Source organism: Podarcis tiliguerta (assembly GCF_965153285.1).
Source record: "Podarcis tiliguerta genome assembly, chromosome: 8".
In the NCBI taxonomy this organism is placed as follows: Eukaryota; Metazoa; Chordata; class Lepidosauria; order Squamata; family Lacertidae; genus Podarcis; species Podarcis tiliguerta.
Window position 1 is genome coordinate 39,015,872 of NC_139541.1, and position 23,836 is coordinate 39,039,707.

The following is a 23,836-nucleotide window of genomic DNA, read 5'->3' on the forward strand; positions in this document are numbered from 1 at the left end:
AGTAATCCCATAGAGTACAGTTAATCTATTTTTTACTGCTTTGTAAGTAACATATTTGTAAGTAACTGCTTTGTAAGTAACATATGAAGGGATGTGGGTGGTGCTGTGGGTTAAACCACAGAGCCTAGGAATTGCCAATCAGAAGGTCGGCGGTTCGAATCTCTGCAACGCGGTGAGCTCCCATTGCTCGGTCCCAGCTCCTGCCAACCTAGCAGTTCGAAAGCACGTCATAGTGCAAGTAGATAAATAGGTACTGCTCTGGCGGGAAGGTAAACGGTGTTTCCGTGCGCTGCTCTGGTTTGCCAGAAGTGGCTTAGTCATTCTGGCCATATGACCTGGAAGCTGTGTACCAGCTCCCTCAGCCAATAAATTGAGATTAGCGCCACAACCCCAGAGTCGGCCACAACTGGACCTAATGGTTAGGGGTCCCTTTACCTTTTTAAGTAATGTATGGGAATGCAGTGAGAACTGCAAAGTTGGCACCTTGCCAGTGGTCAATCTGTGTCGGGTCCTTTAAGGAAGTGTGGCATAATTGTCTGGGGAAAGATCAAGGAAGCCTTCTTGCAATAATTAATCCATTGGGATTTATTTCATAGATCAATGCCTGCCCAAGCCTCGGAAGATGCTTTATTGAACGTGACTCTTGGCCAGAAGCCATGAAGTAACAATGTCCACAAAGGCAAGTTTTCCTGCTGACAGAATTTGAATTCACTCTTGTTTGCCTTTGAAAGAGAGTTGGGAGGCAGCCTTGAAACAGGGAGTGATTGAAATTATTTTCAAGGCTGCTTGAGGGACTCCTTGAAAAGAGCAACCGGGAGGAAGGCACAAGACCCATGTGATCCCATTCTAGCCATCAGAGATACACATTTGGATTACAGCTGTTCCACATCCCAACAAATGGGATCTATTCCCAGGCCACATCTGGAGCACAGCTGCTTGTGTTTTCCGAATACAGTGGTACCTCGGGTTAAGAACTTAATTCGTTCTGGAAGTCCGTTCTTAACCTGAAACTGTTCTTAACCTGAGGTACCACTTTGGCTAATGGGGTCTCCTGCTGCTGCCGGGCCGCCGGAGCACAAGTCCTTTCCCCGTCCTGAAGCAAAGTTCTTAACCCGAGGTAATATTTCTGGGTTAGCGGTCTGTAACCTAAAGCATCTGTAACCTGAAGCGTCTGTAACCCGAGGTACCACTGTATACCTTCCCTGTACAAAACACAACATCTTTCCTCATAATTGATTTGTTGTTGTTTAGTCATTTAGTCGTGTCCAACTCTTCGTGACCCCATGGACCAGAGCACGCCAGGCACTTCTGTCTTCCACTGCCTCCCGCAGTTTAGTCAAACTCATGCTGGTAGCTTCGAGAACACTATCCAACCATCTCGTCCTCTGTTGTCCCCTTCTCCTAGTGCATACCTTTTGCACCATGCTCTGTCAGTGGCCGGATCTTGGGGTCCTAGTACAAAACAAATTGCTGTGTCTCATGAGAGTCCCCTAGAGTAGTGCTGGATTTAGATTTAGAACAAATGGACAAAATATTCTAAGACTTGAAGTAAGGCAACTCCACGGGAACTCCCTTCTTAGGAGCCAAGGGAAAACTTCTTGTCTGTGTTTTATGAAATACAGGTTTTAAAAAGTGTGTTTCATTCTGCACAGGAACTCTCCTGTACCCTCAAGAAAGGAAACATAAGGCCCATTCAAGGTAAGCAGTACAATATATCAGACAGGTAATGTTTACATTGTTGCTATATAATATAGGTGGCAGCTAGCTAGGGATAGGTGGCTTGTCTTACGTGCAAACAACTCCCCTCAGTGTAAATATTTAAGTGTCTGCAGAATTGGTACTTACACAGTGAAAGGCCTTGCCTTAATATGGGCTTAGCAGCAAACTGAAGTAAGGGATGTTTTGAACCTGCATGCCATACAGGAAACAACAGAGGAATCGCAACAAAACAAGGGAAACCGAGTTGATTCAGATGAAACAATGGGAAATAAGCCATCAACAGACAGCTGAGCAATGTTTTTATTAGTCATGTTCAGGATGCAAGACCCAGTTGCTGTGCCAGGGAATCTGAGGAATGTCAAAAGCTTGTTATTTCCTGTTACAGCTGTGGCTTGCACACTGGGGGTGGGCCTATCTGGGTGGAGCAGAACAAACGGAAGGGGAACAAAAAGTGGGATCCTGAAATTGGTGGCTCCTTCTTCCTCCCTTAATCAGCAAACGCATAGAATCAGAGAATAGGAAGGTATATCAAAGGTCATCTAGCACAGCCCCCTGGATCTGCTGCTGCAACATCCTTGATAGGGGCCATCCAGCCTCTTATTAAAAGCCTTTCGTGAAATAGAGTCCACCACCCCACAAGAAGGGGTGCTCCACTAACACATGAGGTCGGTGGGCCTATTTCAGGTCAAGGGCTACATTCCTTTCTGGGCAACCTTCTGGGGGCCACCTGCCAATCATGGGCAGAGGCACAAGTGGGCGGAGCAATCGTGTGTTTTTTTTACCAAAAAGAATTATGCAGAGGTCTTGTGCAAGACATATTTCTTGTGCTAGTCTTAATCCGGCAAACATTACTCTTGCACAAGGCCACGGTTATTAGAACAACAAAAACAAATGGATATTTTCCCCACCCTCCCAACCCAAAAAAGAGAAGCTCAAGCCTCCATTTTACCCATTGTGAAACATTATAACTAATGCTGGTAACATTTGCTCTTGTGTACTTCCTGGATATTTTTTTAGTGTAGAAATACAGGAAGATTTCGCAAGCTGCCTTATACCAAGTCAGACCATAGGTCCATCTAGCTCACAATACAATACACAATACACTGACTGGCAGTGGCCCTCCAGGCAGGGGATGCTCTCAGCCCTACTTGGAGTTGCTAGGGATTGAACCTGGGACTTTTTGCTCTGCCACTGAGCTATGGCTCCCTTCCTCACATACCGTATTTTCTGTGCCCACATGGGTATAGGAATACTTGTCCAGTGGTACCTTGGTTCTCAAACGCCTTGGTACTCAACAACTTGGAACCCAAACACTGCAAAACCAGAAGTAAGTGTTCTGGTTTGCAAACTTTTTTTTGGAAGCCAAATGTGCTCCGTTTTGAGTGTTACGTTTCCGATTTGAGCACCACACTTCCGTTTTGAGTGTTTCGCTGAGGAGTGTCTGTTTTTGCTATTTATTTTGTGTTTTTGTTTTTGCGGCTTTTTTGTTTTTGTGACTGTGTGGAACCCAGTTCAGCTACTGATTAATTGTGTGACTGCAGTACATTGTTTCTTGCTTTCATTTTATGAATCAATGGTCTCGTTAGATAGTAAAATTCATGTTAAGTTGCTGTTTTAGGGGTTGTTTTTAAAAGTCTGGAATGGATTAAGCCATTTTGCATTACTTTCTATGGGAAAGCACTCCTTGGTTTTGGAATGCTTTGGTTTTGGAACGGACTTCCGTAACGGATTAGGTTTGAGAACAAAGGTACCACTGTATAGGAATACTACACGTGTATGGGAATTCTTGTGTTGCCCAGAACAGAAAAAAGGCAGGGGAGGAATGATTGTGGGCACAATTTTTAAAACCCTGTGGATACATTGCACTAAGCTCCACTCACTGATATGGATGGCAAGTGGTGGAATAGCAATGAATATCCACAACTGAGAAAATGGAAAAGTACGGAAGCTCATGTAGCCAACATACACAGAGGAGGAAGAGAGACATATCAGTGGCTTTATAGTAGCAACCTTAGGCCCAATGATAGAGGTGGAGTGGAGGAAGTGGACAGAGGAAAGTTTTTCTCCTTCTCTTGTAACATTAGAATTCATGGACATCCAATCAAGCTTGAATACTGTAGGATTCCAGACAGACAAAAGAAAATAGTTCTTCACACAGCCCATAGTTAAGCTATGAGAGATGCTCATGTACTTCTTCTTCTTTGGCGATCACTTGTAGCCGGGTCAGATTGTGTTACATAAACACGGTTTTAGCAATGAGTCCGTAGGTGACTGTGGAGGCCAATTCTGGTTCCACACGTCCTTCCACAGTGAGGACATTGGTTCCCGGGCGGGAGTTGATCACGGTGTGGATTTGCCAAGCGTGCCTTCCTCTTAGCAAGTTTCTCCCTTGCGTCCTGAGTTCGAGTGTCTTCAAAACACCTTTGGTAAAGTCTGTTCTCCAACTGGAGCGCTCGCAGGCAAGTGTTTCCCAGCTGTCAGTGTTTATACTACATTTTTTTAGATTTGCCTTGAGACAGTCTTTAAACCTCTTTTGTTGGCCACCAGCATTACACTTTCCATTTTTAAGTTCGGAATAGAGTAGTTGCTTTGGAAGACGATCATCAGGCACAACATGACCAGTCCAATGAAGTTGATGTTGAAGAATCATTGCTTCAACACTGGAGATCTTTGCTTCTTCCAGTACACTGATATTAGTTCACCTGTCTTCCCAAGTGATGTGTAAAATTTTTTGGAGACACCGTTGATGGAATCTTTCGAGGAGCTGGAGATGGCATTTATAAGTGGTCCATGTTTCACAAGCATATAGTAAGTTTGGTAGTACAATAACATTGTAAACAAGCATTTTGGTTTCCCTGCGAATGTCCCGGTCCTCAAACACTCTGCACTTCAGTCGGGAGAAAGCCGCACTCCCAGAGCTCATGTACAGGGCAGTGAAGGCTACCAACTTGGACAGCTTTCAGAGAGGATTAGACCATGGGTAGGCAGACTAAGGCCCGGAGGCTGGATCTGGCCCAATTGCCTTCTAAATCTGGCCTGCGGGTGGTCTGGGAATCAGCGTGTTTTTACATGAGTAGAATGTGCCCTTTTATTTTACATGCACCTCTGGGTGATTTGTGGGGCCTGCCTGGTGTTATTAGCTGAGTAGAATGTGTGCTTTTATTTAAAATGCATCTCTGGGTTATTTGTGGGGCATAGGAATTCGTTCATTTCCCCCCCAAAATAAAGTCTGGCCCCCCATAAGGTCTGAGGGACAGTGGACCGGCCCCCTGCTGAAAAAGTTTGCTGACCCCTGGATTAGACGAGGCAAAGGCTACCAATGGCTACTAGCCATGATGGCTATGCTCTGCCTCCACGGTCAGAGGCAACCCTGCTTCTGCGAACCAGTTGCTGGAAACCCCAGAAGAGGAGAGGGCTGTTGTGCTCAAGTCCTGCTTGCATGCTTCCCACAGGCATTGGTTGGCCACTGTGAGAACAGGACACAGGACTAGAGGAGCCGCTGTCCTGATCCACCCTGACATGGCAGGCTTCTTATTCATGAATTTGTCCAGTCTAGTCTCAGTCGAACCTCCGCATGTAGCGAGGGCTCTGCTTCCTCGGGGTGGTTCCGAAATCACACTCTCCAAGTGCCCAGAGGCGCTTTCTTCTGGCAAAATTATTGTTATTATTTTTCTGAGCGTGATGTGGCATCTGGAAACGGGCTGTCGTGGTGGTCTGTTGCTGCGACGGGGCTGAGCTGGCGCTAGATGGTGCTGCGTCCCGGAAAAAGGCCCGGACGGAACGGGACTGCAGAGCCCCACGAGCCAAGGCCAGGGGAGGCCGCGCCAAGGAGGAGAAGGAGGCGGAGGCGGAGGCTCCTTCCAGCAAAGTGCAAGTTTGACGCAAAGCAGCGCCGCCCCGGCCAGAGCCAGACACGTGCTGCGGGCCGAGGCAGGCGAGGAGCCGCCGCGGCAGGAGCAGCTGCTACCGGAGTTTGGCGCGGGCTGGAGCAGGCTGCCCTGGAACACCTTGCTCCGCCAGGGTACCCCGCGCGTACTCCGGAGTAAAGCCAGGGTAGACTCCCCACCTCTCGGCCCTCTTCCTCGGAGAGCTGCGCTGGAGATCCCCGAGGGCCGGGAGGGAGGAGACGCCGCCGCCTAGCAGAGCCCAGAGGGCGGCCCCCGAGGGAGTCAGCAAGTTTCGCCCGAGGGAGCCTCTGCGCGTTTTTGGCCGGAGCGGCCGGGAAGCGCGCCTTGCCGCTGCTTCGGCGCCTTGCGAGTGGTCCTTCCATGCCGGAGCACGGCAGGGCCCCCAGCGAGGGAGGACCCCGCTGACCGCGGGGCTGGCGCGGGGACTGACTTGGGGGCGGGGGGCTTAGAGGCTCCTCCCTTCCCCCGTCCACGCCGGAGGAACAGGCGGGCGGCGATGCTGGCGCCGGCAACGCGCGCCTTGCCTGCTGGCTGCGGAACTTGCGCCTGAGCGCGCAAAGGGCGCGCTGCTGCCCCAGTGGGCGAAGAAGATGGAGTTGCGGGTCTGCTGCGGGGTCCTCTACTGGCTGCTGTTGCCGCTCTCCCTCCTGGCGGGTAAGTAGTGGACCTGGGGTGGGAGACACACCCGCCCCCCCTCATTTCTCCAGCACTGCCTTCCTATTTCTCGCCCGCGCGTTTTCAAGGGATTCCCCCCGTTCCAGATGTTCAGAGAAGTGCTTCTTCCAGCGGCACAGCTGGGGTGGTGGAGTGTTAGGGTTACGCGCGCGGGGGGGGGGGGACCTCTCTCGCTTTCTCCTCGCTGACTCAACCTTGGGGCTCCGCGTCTCGGTCGCGGTCACCTTGCGCTTTTGCTCGCCCGCTCCCACCACGCTGCGCTTCCGCGGAAGTCGCGCCCGCTGGCTGCCTTCATTACCTTTTTTACGACTCGGGGAATTCTTGGTTGGGGGGACCTGCCCATGTCCACGAGTGGGGTCAGTGGCTGAAATGAAGAATGAATAAAGCCCCGGGTTTTGTCTACTAGACCTCAGCGTGAGCAACCTTTGAAAACCTGGTGCACAAGGCAGAGGGTTGGAGTCAATGACCTTTAGGGGACCCTCGCCATGGCGCACAGTTTTTGCATGTGGTGGATACCGGCTGGCATACGGATTCTGTTCCTTTCTCCCTGCCCTCCTTCCTGTCTGAGGATCTGAGATTCTGAATGAAAGAGGCGAGGGAGAACTTCTTGGTAGAGTTGCAAAATTCCTCGCTCATGACTGAATAGCCCATCCTCTGTGGATCTGGCTGTGAGTCACTTGGGTGGGTTGCGGAGAAGGTGGCTGCTACTGGTGAGCCTTGCGGAAGGCACTGGCGGCAGCCCCACCTTGGTTCTCGCAAGGGACAGAAGGAGCGTCTCTTTTGCTTGTTCTGCCTCCACTGTCGCAGGCAGCGAATGCTTCTGCTGGGAAGTGCTGGAAGGCAGAGTGCTGCTGAACTCCTGCCCTGCTTGCAGGCTTCCCATTGGGGCATCTGGGTAGCCACTGAGAGAACAGGGTGCTGGTCTAGAGTTTCCCTAGAAGTCTCTTCCCACCCCCACACGCTGCTCTCTGGTGCTGACAGCACGTGCATAATTTGTCCTGCCAACAAGGGTTATTTTGTACCGACAAGTATAGGCTGAGAATGCAGAGAGAGGTATAAATTGAAGGTTAGGACTGTGTTTCCTTTTTTTGCACTTCCTGCTTTTCCAGTATACCAGAGTCCCTCTTCCTTTTGGACACAAAGGAAAGTAGGAAGTTGATATCAGACCTCCTGGTGGGAATTAATATTGTGGTGCTAACAGACTCTAGGTAGCAAACACATGGATGGGAAGATCAGTGAGCATTGTGTTTTGCACATTGAGGCATGCAATCGTAACATCATGATTCAGGGTCTGAGCTGGGGGCGACTGAACAGAAAAAGTGATGGTGGATTTACGATGGATAGTGGGATAAAAACATTAACTTTGTGTGTGGCAGCTGTGTGAAGAAAGGCAAATCCTCCTTGCGGGGAATTGAGAATAAAAACTGCCAATATCATTGCACTGTTATACAGATCTACACTGTGAAAGCAGTGGGAATACTATGTTCAGTATTGGTAGCTTCAGCTTGAAAAGGGATATTGCAGAACTGGGGAAAGTTCTGCATGTTGTGGGAAAGGTGGACAGAGGAAACTCTTTTATCCCTCTCTTTTATGCAACTACAATTCCTGTAAAGCCAGAATGGAGTTACCCAGTGAAGCTGAATTCAGGGCAGACAAAAGGGAAGCACTTCACACAGTGTGCCATTAAACTGTGGAACTCACATCCACAAGATGGGGTGATGGGTCCCAATTTAGACAGCTTTAGAAAGGGTTTAGATCAACTCGTTGAGGATAAGGCTACCTATGGCTACTAGTCATGATAAATGTATATGGCTTGTATGTATCCATGTTAGTTCTACATGAGGTAGACACATTGAATGATGCATATGGCTAACTCTGGTCTATTAATTTCAATGGATCAGGGGCAGTTTGCCCCTCAGGACCAGGTGCTGGTGATCAGAGGCAGGATACGAGGGCTGTTGTGCTTGTCTCCTGAGGCTTGTGGGTTTCCTAGAGGCTTCTGGTTCTCCACTCTGGGATGCAGGGAGGCCTTTGTTCTGATCCTGCAGGGCTCGTCTGATGTTTATTTACATATGCTTATATCCCTCCCTCTCAGTGGGAGCCCAGGGCAACAAACAATGCATTCCAAGTCTCTAATAAACCCCATTAAAATTCCAATAAAACATACAGCTACATCTTCTTCACAAATGTTGTTAATACCCCCAAAGCAAACTTAAGGAAGCAGATTTCAGCACTGCCTTTCCTGGTATGGAGGGTTAGAGCAAACAAACTTCTAAGGCATGAAGTACTTTGCTATTTATTAAGGGCTGAAATAAGGGAAAGCTATTGAAATTATTTTGCTGTTGAGCCTAGCAAGAGTAAGTGAGATCTCTGTACAAGCAGAGACTTTTATTAAAATAGTCGTCGTCGTCATCATCATCATCATCATCATCCAGGAACCAACTGACTTAAGTCTCTGATGCTGACACTCCAACTTTATTTTATTTTAATAATTGTTCCTCTGTGTATTTGGCACCTACAAAAATGCCCAGGCTGGCTTCTAGGAATTTTAAGTATTTTTCCAGGCTTCCTTACAGGGCACTGTCAGGAAGGTGGGGCTCATTTTTCATCCACAAGTGCATTACCAAGGGATGACGAGGCACTGCATCAAAACTGTGGAACCTTTTAAAACTAAAGTATTAGAAACAATTATAGAGAAACTGAGAACTTCTAGGGGTCAAAGAAGTAAGCACAAATGTCATTCTGTTTGGTATTATTTTATTGTTTATAACCAATGCCCCCCCCCCCATGTAAATGGCTGTCAATAATAAAATAGGAATGTGTGCAGAGCTTCACAAACTATTTAGATGGAAATGTAGCTCATCTCCCTGGAGAATAAAGGATATCATTGTTAAATGTGTATTCTTATTTTTATAGACTTGTTACCATTTATATTAAGCCCAAAGTCTGGAACGTATTGCTGATGTCCCTGGCTCCCTTTTTGCCTTTGCTTCAATATTTCATGCCTGTTTTCTGTGGTGATTTTGCATTTTAATAAAATAGATAAAAATATTTTAAAAATTACATTAAGGTTCTGCATCACAGCCACAATAACTTGCCCAATGGATTGCCCTAATCTCACCCCTCCCTTCTAATCTTCCATTAGCTATCTACCTTCACTGGTTGATTTCCTTCTCTTTTCCCTCCCTCTGTTCTGCCCCACTCACTTGCCTAAATCTAGATTGCATGCTTAGCGGGGCAGGGTGGGGTGTGGGTGTGTGAACCCATCTTTTGTTGTGTTACACTGTAAAATGTAGTATATACCAGTAGCACTATATCAAGAATAATAATTTCACCCCATTGCAAAACAGGGGCGGGGAAGGAGAATCCTTGCAATTTAAAGCACTACTATCTGTACAAAATTGTCTGTGACTCTCCCTTGTGGAATTCCGTTTTGCCAGGCTGTTTCAAATGGAAGCTCCAATCTCGCTAGCAGCAAAACTGCAGCTGTATTGTGTGAGTAGCTGCAATTAAGTAAAATACATGGGGTGGCTTCTTAGCCATGGGCATTTGGAGAAGTAGCACCTCATGGTGTTCCATGGAGATTACTGATGATGATTATTTTCAGATGATATGTTCTGGGTTTGCCATCTTTTCTCAACACCTGTTCCTTCGGGAATAATGACTGCCTTTGTTTTTGTTTCAAAGTGCATTGAACTGAAGTAAAGAGAGGTTTCCTTTGGTGACCCCGCAGCTCCTTGTTGAAACAAGACAGTTCAGGGTTTCAAAGGCTTCCTCTTGCTCTGGATTATTCCGAATGAATAATCTGCAGCCTTGCAATGCAACCCTTGAATCTATCTCGTAGTTTTCCCAGCCGCTCCTGTTGCGTCAGCTGGCTGTCAAAAGTGTCTTCATGAAGAGACCTGGCCCTTCCCCATTTTCCTTCCCGCCCCCAGAAATGCCTGTGTTTTGAAAGTCCATGTACGGAGACAGCTGGCCAGTTTTGCACAAATATTTAATGAACAAGCAAAGCCCTGGCCATCCCCAGTCTGTTGCAAAGGTAAACTCTGGAATGGCCGTTCGTTATACACCCAGCGGCTAGGGAAAAAGAGAGGCTGGTGTTGTGAAGAGGGATGAAGGAAGGGTCTGTGTCCCTCCAGAATTGTCCTGCCAACAAAGTAGCCTTGCAGTGGATGGAGAAAATTGAGCAGCTGTTGGATGTTCTCAGCATGGATTGCTAGTGGGTTTGCTAATGTTCCCTAGGAGTACAATTCTGATTTGCTCTGGATTTTTTTGAGTAATCCATTCATTCTGGCTACAAAAAGTGTTCTTCTGCTGTGTATATTGGGAATTGGTTATGTGTGCACTCAATACAGAGGGTAGTATTTAGTGCTGGTCAGAGTAGACCCTCACCCATTGAACCTAAGGGACATGGCTGACATGCATTCACTCTGAATAAAGCTTAAAGGTAAAGGGACACCTGACCATTAGGTCCAGTCGTGACTGACTCTGGGGTTGCGGCGCTCATCTCGCTTTACTGGCCAAGGGAGCCGGTGTACAGCTTCCGGGTCATGTGGCCAGCATGACCAAGCCGCTTCTGGCAAACCAGAGCAGCACACGGAAACACCATTTACCTTCCCGCCGGAGCAGTACCTATTTATCTACCTGTACTTTGATGTGCTTTTGAACTACTAGGTTGGCAGGAGCAGGGACCGAGCAACGGGAGCTCACCCTGTCGCGGGGATTCGAACCGCCGACCTTCTGATCGGCAACTCCTAGGCTCTGTGGTTTAACCCACAGCACCACCTGTGTCCCTTGAATAAAATTTAGTTGGATGCTAATAGTAGATAGGGAGAACATAAGAAGAGCCTGCTGAATCAGGCCAATGGCTCATTGAGTCCAGCATCCTGTTCTCACAGTGGCCACCCAGATGCCTGTGGGAAACCCACGACGCAGATAGAAGAGCTCTTTCCCCTCCTGTAGTTTCCAGCAACTACTGTTCAGATGCATGACTGCCTCTGACCATGGAGGCAAAGCAGAGTGTTGGCTAGTAGCTATCCGTAGCCTTTTCCTCCATAAATTTGTCCAGTCCTCTTTTAAAGCCATCTAAGTGGGTCTCTCTCTCTCTCTCTCTCTCTCTCTCTCTCTTGTGGGAGTGAGTTCCATAGTTTAAATATCTACTACATGAAGAAGTACATTCTTTTGTTTGTCTTGAATCTTCCAACATTTATTGGATGTACATGACATCTATTGTTATGAGAGAGGGAGAAAAACTTTTCTCTATCCACTTTCCCCATGACATGCATGATTTCACAAACCTTTGCTACTATCTGAGTTTTATTATTTTTACAATGCACTTTTTTTTGGGTGCTGTAGAATCCAGCTTGGCTGCTGGCAGGTTTTGTTCATGGCTGTGTTTTGAGAAGAGGGTGCTTTGTTTGCACCCTGTTTGGGAAATGGGCATTACATGACTGCAGCCTTTACACACCCTCTAGAATGTTTTGGACTGCAATTCCCTTGAGCCCTAGCTGACATGGCCATATTATGCTGGTACATATACTGGCTGGGGCTGATGGGAGTTGTAGTCCAAATCATCTGGAAGCCACCAGGTTGGCAAAGGCCGCTGTGCTGCTTTCCCAGTTCAAAGCGAGCTAATTCTGTGTGATGAATGTGTCACTGAGCCCTTTCCTTGCTTGTGGGCAAGACTCCAGAAACCAACCGGCAGATATTCCATAAGGCCTAGGACAGAGATGGTCAGCTTTTGTAGCATCAGAGGCTGCTCTATTCACCAGATTGCGGTCGCATGCTGGGAGTGGGCAAGCTCCATAATGAAGTTTGCAAAATCTCACAGTCAGGGAGCCTGTGTGGTGAGGAATGGCACTGCATGCTAGGAGGCACATTTAAGAAACCAAATTCAAACCCATCATAACATGCTGACTCCTAAAATCTTTGTTTCTTGCAGCTGTGGGCACTAAGGGCAGATGAAACAGTTTCCTGGACCACCCCACATCTAGGATATAAAAGGGGTTAATACCCGTTTCTCTCCCCACTCCCATTCTGTCACCTTGCACTACTGGAAAACGGCAGCCTTTGAATTTCACCAAGACTAAAGCACTGCCTTGGGACCAGCAGGGATTGTGGGGGAGATACCTGATGATGGTTTAAAGAGGAGACCGGTGATCATCAGAGGTCCTGGGACAGCTAAAGCGCAAAATCACTCACCTCAGCAACTCTTTCTCAGTGATCGGTTGCATCTGATTATAATGAAGGCAGGGCGCCCCCAAGCAGCCAGACTTCCTTGCCCGCTCCCCCCAGGAAGACAGTGGGGGCTATGAGCACCTTTCTTTTTCATGCGGCAGCAAGAGAGGTGGGTGCGACTCTGCCAACTAGCCTGGCACTCTGGAGACAGAGCGGGGACGTTTACAGGCCAGCTGTTTGCATGTGCCATTTTCTGTGACCATGACAAGGAGTGGCGATGGATAAGGCACCCTGTCCTGTTTCGTTCCTGACCCCCATTGCTGCCAGCCCGCCCTCCACCTCCCATTTTCTCCGAGGCGGCTGCACAAACTGACTGAGCAGTTCTGATGCAGTTTCATTTGCGGCAACAGCAAACCGCTTCAGGGGTGGAGAGGGGAGAGATTTTGCAAGCCACAGAAGAAGCAGAGGGACTTTCTGTGTGGTTTGCGCTGCCTGACCCCAAGACTAATTCCTTTACTAGTTCCCCCTCCCCCACATTTCTTAAATAGGCAATGAGTTCTATTCCGACATGTGCACGTCTCTGTCTGTCTCTTCCTCTCTCTCTCTCTCTCTCTCTCTCTCTCTTTCTCTCTCTGTGTGTATGTCTTTCTCCCAGCGGTGACTCACAGAGCCTACAGGATGTGAGAAGTTTAATTATAACTGTGCCTGCAAACGCTGCTTAAGTTTGTCTGCTATAGGCCCTCCATTTCTGGGCACTGCTCTCAAAGAAAATGCTATCAGGAATAGGGGCTGAGCTAGTTCCAAGATCTGGGTTCAAATCCCACATACCATGTCTCCTGGGGTTTGTGTAAAAGAACGGTAGTAGAAGCGCTGCCAGTTTTTGGACTCCTGCTCAAAGGATTACCGGTAGCTCCCAATGAGGTTATAAAGAAGCACCGACATTCCTGCAGTTTTACGCTTGGGTGTTAAAAGATGCAGATGCTTATTTGTCCTGCCGTTATGTTAAGCGAGTGCTCAGCATTTTAGTCTTTGCCATCCAGATCTGCAGAGACTTGCTATTCTGTTAACACTGGTAAAGAGCAGATGGAAACAGAGAAGGGTGGAGAACCAGGAACACATCACTGGATGGTAGAGGAAGGTTCTAAATAGCCATGTTGTAGTCAGAGGCGTCCAGTTTGGGTAATATTTATGATGAAACACTTGCAGTTCTTATGAATACATATCCAAATATCCCAGAGATACCTGCTCCTTAAAACTCACAAACCAGATTTTCTACCACTGGGATGACACTTAATGGTCTAAACATTCAATTCATATCTTGCCTCTCTTATAGGAAGCTTTATCATTTTATAAGCACAACGACTCTGTGAGACAAGGTAGTCTTTTAGGCAATGTCCAGCCCAGTGTCTCTCAGTGAACTTTGTGATTGTGGGGATTTGAAACAGGGTCTCTCAGGTCATAGTCAGATACTGGAAGTACTGCACCGTGTTGGCACCTAAGAAATTTGTGGCCCACCATCCATTTTATATCTGAGAAACAAGGTTAAGGCTTAGGACTGGAGCTTAGGGGTACCAGGAGTGAGTGGGAAATACATGCCACCCTCCCTTTCTTACAGCCTTGCAAATGTCTCCAGAAGCATGTTGCAAGCTTGTTTTTAAACACACACACACACACGGTTGGGTTAGACTAGTGGTTCCCAAACTCCCTCTGCCCCTGTGGACCACTTACTGATTTTTCTGCCTCGTAGCCATTGTAATGTGCCATGCTAGAAGATGTATGATTTTTAATTATATTTTAATGCATTTCTAATTTCTTATATCCAGTTTTTTCTCCTATCACAATTAGTATTCCATAGAATACCGTATAAGGACAAGAAGAAGAAATAAAAGTACAGTTAAAAATCAATATACTCAGTGTGATGGATGTGCTGCTTCCTGTCTTCAAGCACAAATCCACAGATACCCTGAGTACTATCTGAATGAAACTCATGGACCTCTGGTGGGCCATAGGCCACAGTCGGGGAACTCCTGGGTTAGACAGTTGTGTCATACAAAAAGTGATAATAATAAAAAAGCACTTTTGTTCCAAATAACAAAGGTTTCCCAGTCTGAGGATTTCCCCTAGACAAACAAGCATTTGTCACAGGAAACCAAACATGTAGCCATTGATGAATCCAGTCATACGTTCATGAGCTGTTTTTGCAAAGGGGGGGGGCATATTTGCAGCTGAAAAATGGAATACAAATACAGTGGTACATCCGGTTGCGGACGGGATCCATTCTGGAGATGCAGTCGGATCCCAAGGTTACCGCAACCTGAGGACCACTTCTGTGCATGTGCGCACGGCGAAACCCGGTCAAATACTTCCGGGTTTGCCGCTTTCGCATCCTGAAGTTTACGTAACCAGAGGTGCTACTGTACAGTAATTTTAGAGAAAACTATAAGGAGAGGTGCTGCAGTCTGAACTGGCTTGGGCCCACTCCCACCTTCCCTAATTCTTGCCACCTCCTAACCAAGCAGCCTCACTCCCTAACCCCAGATGTTTGGAGGCTGCCTGTGATGACTCAGCAAAAAGGAGGGAGCACTCTGTGCATGCTCAAAGTGGTTGTCTTGTTACTACTTTTCCTCCAAATGGTATTCTGGGATTTAGGTCTGACAGGTCCTGGTTTGGGTTAGCCTTCTGATCCTGATCCTTTGCATTCCTAGCTATTCAGAAAAGTGTGTGTGTGCGTAAGAGAGTGGGAGAGACTTGTGTGTCTCTGTTTGCTGTAGGCCTCTCCTCCACCCTCCCTCTCACTATCTCTCTCTTGCAACACGTCTAGCCTGCTCAGCTGGTGTTCTTGGTTTCACTTTGCTGGATTCCTTTCTCCCCCCCACCCTCATTGCCCCTCCTCCTGCCACCTGATCAGCTGCTGAAGTTGTTATTTTGAAGGTCTGCAACTGAAGGTCTGTGTGTTTCCTTGAGAGGGAAGCAAACCCGTGGTTACTCGGTGCAGGTGTACTCTGCAAAAGCTCAGAGGCCCTTCATTATTACCCAACTTATCAAACAAGTTTGTTTTGTAAAAAACAATTTTAATAGTTTTCAATATTGATTTTGCAATATTGCAAATGTTTTTGGGAAATGCTCTTGTATTTTCTCTGTTGTCCCTCTTTTGGTGACCTCCAGAAGTTTTGTACTCCAGCTCCCATCAACCTCAACTAGATGGCCAGCAGTTGCGGATGATGGGCATTGAAGCCCAAAACAGGCAGAAAGCACCAGCTTGGAAAAAGCAAATGTCTACAGTATTATATTGTTCATTGTGAAAACATGCAGTTTGACAATGAAAAAAAACAGTCCTGCTGTGTTTGAATGAAAGGCCGTCTATGCTGTTTTCCTTTTTCCAATATATTTGGGGATATGCATGTGAAACATTCCATAGAAGAGTTAACGCAGCAAAGTTAAAATGTCTCTGAATATATGCAAAGTTAAGACCCATCAGCATTATAGGAGATCCTGGTTTAAAATCTGCATTGCCATCGATTCTGCTGGCGTGTTGCTATCTTCAGTTGCCCTGGATCTTATTGTCTGGGGGTCTGGGAGACACACAGCTATTTAATTAGAAAGGCAAGCTCTCTGCTCAGCTTTGAATGCTAACCAGAAAGAATATGATATCTTGGGATGTTTCTTTTTCCCATCAGATCTGGTGCAAAGAGGAGGCAGCTGAAGTGTCTCTGTGGCCCTCCCTCAGATCCTTGTAAAGGAAGCGGCCAGATTTTTCTCTCTTCTCAGCCTCACAAAAAATCAGGGGATGGGCTGCAATCTTAACCTAGTAGTGAGTCCCATTGAACTCTATGGATTGCTCCCCCAAAGTTTCCATTATTTCTCTCTTAAAGCTTGCATGAGAGACAGAAACGGGGCGTGTGTGTTTGTGTATATATGTCTGGTGACACAGTAACTTTTTCCGCATGCTCGGAGGCTGATCCCTGGGATTAAAGAGAGGTAGCATTGCTCAGTATGCGGATCAAATGCAGCGCAGGGTGAGTGGCAAAGCTAGCTGTGCACAGCAGGGGTGAGGAACCTCAGATTGGGGAGCTGAATATGACCTCCCCACCTCTCTGTCTCACCCTTGAGAGTCTCCCCAGGGGGACACACCTCTTCGCTAGTCTCCCACTTCCCTGGGCATCCTCAAGCATTTTTGCCTGACTTGAATATGTGCTTGATAGGAGGTTGGAGAGTCGTGTGTAGAAACCAGCCTTCTGCACTAAGGTGAAATGAACATCCGTTGCTCCACCCATTATTGCCACTGGCCCCACGCACCACTGGCATGTGGCATCTGGAAGGTTGCCCAGAACTGAATAGGGCCTTCTAACTGGGGAAAAAATGTCACTCCTGGTGTGCATTGTGCTCTGAGATTAAAGGATTTGCCTACCTGTTTGTTCTTTGTTTGGCCTCTGCTACTTTGTGTCCTATTTAACTTTTGTTCCGGGCTGAGGAATCTGAGTTTGTTGTGACACAGCCTGCTTATCTCCTCAGTTGCAACTCCTCCCATCCTCTTTTCATCCCAAAGGACTACAAAGGACGTAGGAGGAGGACTGCATCTAGCCCAGCATCCTGTTCTGATGGGGCAAAGCAGAGGCCCTGATAGGAAAGCTGAAAACAGGATGGCATGTGAAGTTTGTATAGTACAGTCATATCTTGGAAGTTGAACAGAATCCGTTCCGGAAGTCCGTTCGATTTCCAAAGCGTTTGGAAACCAAAGCATGGCTTCGGATTAGCTGCAGGAAGCTCCTGCAGCCAATCAGAAGCCATGGAAGCCCTGTCGGATGTTCGGCTTCCAAAAATAGTTCGCAAACCAGAACACACACTCCTGAGTTTGCGGCATTCAGGAGCCAAAATGTTGAGGTACTTAGCTGTTCGAAAACCAAGGTACAACTGTACACTAAAAACAACCTTTTTAAAGATTGGGGTGCCTTTTTCACTCACAGAAAATGTTTTATATCTGTTAATCCGGGGGTGAGGGGTCCTTCTGGAGGCCACGTGCCCTGTGATGGGTGGGGCCAGTGGCAAATGTGGGCGGAGCAACAAATGCAATCTCCCCGCCACACAGTTGGCTAGTTTCACCCGGCTCTCCAGCCTTTATCCAGGCCAGCAAGAGGCATTATCAGAGTTCAAGGACACATTCCACAAAACACACTCTAGGATGGTGCAAAGCAGGGTCAGGGAGGGGCTTTGACCCAGGGAGAGCAACGAGGGCCAGAGAGAGAGGGTCTGGAGGGCCACATTTGGCTCTCAGCCCCACAGTTCCCCACTCTTAAATTAATCTAACCAATGAATCAATTGAAGTCCTAGTTGGTGAACTGGTGGCTGCGGCTGTTTGGGGGCTTCTAATGTAGCAGCTTGGCTGTCACTTGACCATTCCATTGATTTCTTCCAGCTTTCCTGTAACAGGCCTTGATGTTTTCAGCCAGCCCTCTTCAAAGTCTGGTGGTGGCCCTCATTTCTGCTCTTGGTTGTTCTAGGGTCTCTTGTCCTCCACCCCCCCAAACCACACTCCTGAGACCATTAGTGGATGCCTGCATCTCAAAATTGGATTAATTTTCCATAAAAACAGGATGCATTGGGTGAAATGGCCCTTGTGATTATTATTTTTTTCCAGTAAGGGGAAATCTAGACACTAGTTGTTGTTGTTTACTAGAAATATCACTGACTTGGCAGGAGGATACATTTTTTTAATGCTGTTCCTCCAGGAGGCGAGAGCACTCTGTCCTTCTTTTAATTAGCACCAAATTGGTTTTTCATCTGGATAGAAAAAGCGAGTTGTAGCTGCCATATGGATTTATTGACCGAGGAGAGCAGCAGTTGCTGTAGTGGCCACTTTTGCACAACCTGGTGCCCTCTAGATTGTCTGCAACTTCCATCTAGCGAGGGGAGTTGAGGGGGGAGAAGGATATTGACAAGGTGGAATGTCTGCAGAGGTGGGTGACCACAATAATTAAAGGTCTGGAAACCAAGACTTATGAGGAATCATTGAGGGAGCTGGGTATGTTTAGCATGGAGAAGAGAAGACTGTGAGGTGATATGATAGCCGTCTTCAAATACCTGAAGGGCTGTCAAATGGAAAATGGAGCAAACTTGTATTTTTCTACTCCAGAAGGTAGAACTCAAATTAATGGATTCAAATTACTAAATAAATATTTGGAAGAACTTTCTGCTAGCAAGAGCTGTTTAACAGCGGTTCAGACTACATCAGGGAGTGGTGCACTCTCCTTTATTGGAGATTTTTAAGCAGAGGTCAGATGGCCATCTGTCAAGGATTCTTTAGCAGGGGGCTGGACTAGATGACCCTTGGGGTACTTTTCAACTCTACAGTTCTATGACTCTGTGAGAAATTTGATTTCTCACACTCTCTGAAACAATACTCAAACTGAATCACAGCTATTCTTTGAAATTCCACAGTTTCCTGAATTTTGCAATGCAGTACTCCAGCCAAGTAATGTATATGAAAATGCATATATTCAGCTAAAATGTACAAATTAATGCATATATTATAGAAAATAGCATGTGGCACATTCTTGTAGTGAAAATTGCTGTGCAAAAATGTGTATTAGGAGAAATTCACACTAAAATGCTGGTGAATTTTCATGAGAACTTAAAGATAATAATTGCAAACTGTTTTGGAGAACTAAATTTAAGACTGGACAATGAGAAACAGAGAGAACCAAAGCTGGCATATTTACCCATCCTTACTCCCATCAACAGCTGTGTTGGCTGTTGGCTATGTTGGCTGGGAGTTGTAGTCCAAAATGACCTGAAGAAGAGCAGGTTGGGAAATGCTCTTGCATTTTCTCTGCTGTTCCAGACTCAGTGGTGTCTTCTTGGCTTGGGAGGTGGAGGAGACCTGTAATTTTAACCTCCATGGCAAAGCAGATGTTGTCTTGCCCACACCCCAAATAAGCGACAGAATTTGGGAAGGGCATGTTTCTTGCAGGAATGAGAGAGATGCTAAACACTCCTCCTTTCCTTAACACTCATGTCATCAAGGTGTAAATTGCTCCCACAACACCCCAGGGATTGTTGTACTTCCTCATTTATATGTGGTCCCTTGTTGTGTATTAATTGCATAGGACACTAGGCCTTTATTAGGGGAGGACCCAGGGCTCAATAGCTAGAGCACGTAAATTTGGCTTGATACATGAAAGTGGCACCTAGTTCCAAGTCACCTGGGTGAAGTTTTACTTGTCTGTTGTGCCATAAAAACTAGGTAAAGGTTACAACTTCCTGCAAGTTTTGCAGGGATGTGATGCCCTTAGCATTCAGTTTAGATGCTTGGTATATTAATTTGTTGTAACACTCTTGTGGAGACTTACTTTTAGTAGTTCTTTATTGCTATGTTATTATATATATTGTGGTTTAAGTTTTCATAGGCTAGACCCCACTTTGTCAAATGCAGGAAGCAGGCCTTGCAGGAGGTTCTATCAGCAGTCAAATATATGCAACACATGCATATGCTCATGGGGCACGTCAGTGTGATACCAGTGGGTAAGCATGGCCACAAAGCCACAACATGCAAGGTTTTCAGTCTGTGGCATTCCTATGCAAAGCTCAAATGTGTGTAAGACAAGGACAAGGACCGTTCTGAGCAGCTGGAATTGGCAATAATAGTGCACAACTTTTGGATGATGTCCGAGCCAGTTAATGGTGGACATCTGTTTGGGCAGCTGGGAAAGGAAAGCAGCTGTTTTGTGTGAGCTGCAGCCAACTCCAACTCCAGCTCTCTCTCCTTGTGAAATACCCTTTTGCCCATTTATTGCCAATAGGTGCCCTGATTGGAGATTTTGTCTCTGGCTTGCTGCTCTGAATCTGCTGTGCCTGGTGGATGTCCTTGTCCTTATGGAAATGGTACAGTTTTGTATTTGTTCTATCTTACTATTTTCCAGCATTTTAAAAAATTGCCACAGATCATCCTTTTCTTCCCCCACCAGGATCCTGGTGGCTTTTCTAGCAGAGGAAATGCCCAGTTAAGCAAATCCTAGCTTTTATTGGCCCTTGGGTGAGATGTTGTACAGTTTTCCTCTGTAGGACACTGTTGTGTTCTGTGCTATGCTCATTACAAGAATTCTTCTTGAGTGCTCTTTATGTTCGGTCCACAATTCCTTGAAACTGTAGGGAGATTCCACCATTGCAAAGGCAGGCTCTTCCAAAAATATGCGAGATGACTGGCTTCTGTGAAACCCCAAGCAGATGAGCAGACGACTCTCCAAGCTCCAGTTTTTGTTGCCAGCTTGGTGGGATTGGCACAGAAGGTGAAAACACAGGATACCAGCTCGTGTGTGTGTGTGTGTGAATGCTTCCATCTGGGTGTGAAAAGAGACTTGCAAGTAAGTCTGCAGAATTTACTTGTACTTTAAAAAGTTATCATTGCACTTATATCCCATCTTTCCCCCCAAAGAAGCTCAAGGTGGTGTGCATGATATTTATCTTCCACATTTTATCCTCACAACAACCCTGTGAGGTAGGTTATGTTAAGAGACTGCCTAGTCCAAGGTCACCCAGGATTGTATGCAATGGTAAGCCTATTCTGAGTATCACTTAGTTGGCTATAACTCCCCATGAGCTTCATGGCTGAGTGGGGGATTTGAACCTTGGTCTCCCAGACCCTGGTCCAACACCCTGAACATTACACCACTCTGGCACTAGTGGCTTCAATGGAACATAAAAAAAACCCCTCACCCTTCTTTCAGTCCTCAAAAGCTTCACAGCATGGTTACTTGGGGATAATTCTGAGTCACCCGAGGTAACCAGGTTGAATATTTGAACCAAAAATCCAGGAAGGGAAACGGCAGCAGGGGCATCCCAAAGATGCTTCATTTTTGTGGCTTTTCATCTTTTTGAGGGTGACCTTGAAGCCCTGTCTTTGTTATGATGAATCGCCTGGAAACAAGGAGGAAGTTGGCAGCTGTCATCTAAATCTCACTCAGGCTGCTGTGAGAGTCGTGCTGAGTTTGTGCCGACAAATTAAAACCCCACACCTTTTTCTGTCGCAAGATGAGTTATGACTTTGCATGGTGACTCGTCAAGATGGCTTTCGTAAGTTTTTTCTTTGTTGCAAATCCACCCCGAGCAGGTCTGGACTCCTCTCTCTTGGATTTACTTTAGCAGGAGAAAAATGCATTATTTGTGGTAGGTTGGAGCACTTGGTAGCCAAAGGATGAGGTAGAAGGGAAAGAATGGTTGCAGTGGCTCTTTTGAGAAATCCTCCATAGGTGTGGAACAGCTTATGAGCTTCTTCTACCAACTCTCTTGAATCTACTGAGGTTGGCTCCTTCTTTTTAGACTATACATATGTCCCCCCAGCTGCTTCTATTTGCACATACAGCTGTGTGGGTTCAGTCACAGCATGCAACAATTACCCCAAAACTGGCACAGTGTTCTGTGAACTTATGTGATGGGAGATTAATTATCCCTAAGTAGCAGAAACACAGCTCTCTTTCAGCCTCTTGTTTCATCATTTTTATTCCAGATGAACTGTCTATTGAGCATTCATCCTGATTTGTTAGCAAGGAGTTTAGACAATGTTGGTTCTTTATGAGCATTCCTTCTGATTTATTCATGGGGAGGTTAGATGATGTTGCATCAAATGCAAGCATCACCGCACACTTCCCGGTGCATTTTCCCAATTGTTTTCCTTATTGCAAAAAGCTCAGTATTTTTGGAAAGAAGCAAGTTTGTTATGCAAAATCTCCCAATTAGAACTGTGCCACCTGAATTTGCTGGTCTGGGATTGTACCCCCCCCCCCCAAATAGCACTTTTAGACCTTTCCCGCTCATCCACCAGACCCAGAATATGGTAAGCCTCCATGTTGGCATCCATCTGTGACTTGGCAATCCTCTTGTAACCCAGACTGTAGCTTTTCATTTCTTTCTTTTAAAAAAAGATCCTTGTGGTGGATTCATGTCATCACTTTCCCCTCTGAATTGGGAACAGCTCAGGGGTTTGGCCTTGTTGGGCAGAAGATGTTGTGTGGTTAGGACTCCTCTGAAGCTAAGCCAGCCAAAAGCCTTGGCTGGCTCCCCCCCTCCCATTTTAAGAGGGCAGGGAGAAGCCAATGCCTGTCTCAAATATACTGAGAAGATGCTTTTGTGACCCAAGCCTGTGACATAAGAAGGCATTGGGTAGAATTAAGGTCAAGAAAAGAAAACCAGGTCAACTCCTCGAATTAAGGTCAGCTAAGAAAAAAACAGTGCAATATGATGCTTGACCTGGGTTTAGCTTTTGGGCTTCACCATCCCACCTTTGAAAAATTAGAGCAGCTTCTCTATTCAAGCAGTTATTGCTTTAACCTTCAACTGGCTTCAAATATGCCAACATTTCTTTCCAAACCTCTGCTCACAAGTACCCCCCTCCCCCAATTGTGGCTTTGTGGTTTTTTGCTTTTTTGCTTTCCTTTTCATCTCTTTCACAAAAGAGGAGTCTCTTCGTGAGATAGCACATTTGGACCTTTCTCTGTACTGTACTTTCTTCGCATGCCGACTCTCAAAACACTGCTGCCTTTGTAATGATAGCAAAAAATTTGCTCCTTTCCCCCCCTCCTCCTGTCCTTGATCTAGATCTGGTTGATATGCTGAGGTGGTGATATTAAAAACCCTATTGTCTTCACTGTGGTAGGTCATGAACTGACTTGAAGAGGATAACAGAAGTTGTGCTGCCATTCCCACCTCCACCCCCCCAACAGTTATTCTTCTTTATTTCTTGATTGCCCTCCCCATTCCCTCCTGATAAATTGGTGAGAGGTGGTGTGTAGGGTTTAAAACTGCAGCCCCCTGTGTGCTGGGCTGCTTCATTCTTCAGCCTAGGCCCGAAGCCAGAATTAGCTTTGTTCGCCAAAGCTCCCAAAATGGCTGCCTTGCTTCCTCCGTCTTGAGGCTGGGCATGCTGGGCCCTGAGCCACTGGCGCCGGAGCGCCTTCCTGTGTCACGCAAGATGGAGAGAGAGCTTCCGTTCCCCTTGTGCCAGCTGGGGCCTGGCATCTCCTGGATGATGGATGATGTTTACAAAGTGGGAGATGTTTGCAAAAGCCTTGCCCAAAGACTGGTGGTCTGGCTGTGATGACAGAATAGCAAAGAGTGGTTTACTTTTGCTGGATTCAAGGGGCATTGTTTGGCAAGCTGTTTCTTAAGGAGCTGGGGAGCAGCATTGCTCAGCGAGATGGCATAAATTCAAAGGTTGCACCGGTGTGCCTGTTTGTGTGTGTATACAGCAGTGGCATAGCGTGGGGGGTGCAGGGGGGCCGGCCGCACTGGGCGCAACATCTGGGGGTTAGGGGGCGCAAATCCACGGGTTAGGGGGCGCAAATTACTTGCCTTGCCCCGGGTGCTGA

General features: G+C 46.7%; 1 protein-coding gene across 8 annotated transcripts in view; it reads left to right on the plus strand.

Annotated features, from left to right (window-relative positions):
• Positions 1 to 5,536: 5,536 nt before the first annotated feature.
• PIEZO1 (piezo type mechanosensitive ion channel component 1 (Er blood group)) overlaps positions 5,537 to 23,836 on the plus strand; it is a 109,795-nt gene continuing 91,495 nt past the window's right edge. For 7 of the 8 annotated variants that reach the window (XM_083456438.1, XM_083456441.1, XM_083456442.1 and 4 more), the window contains exon 1: positions 5,569 to 6,281. In XM_083456438.1, the coding sequence (XP_083312564.1) occupies positions 6,218 to 6,281 (64 nt within the window). In that variant the 5' untranslated portion in view covers positions 5,569 to 6,217. Of the gene's footprint in view, positions 6,282 to 23,836 lie in introns of all 8 variants that reach the window. The other variant, XM_083456439.1, reaches the window with a different exon arrangement.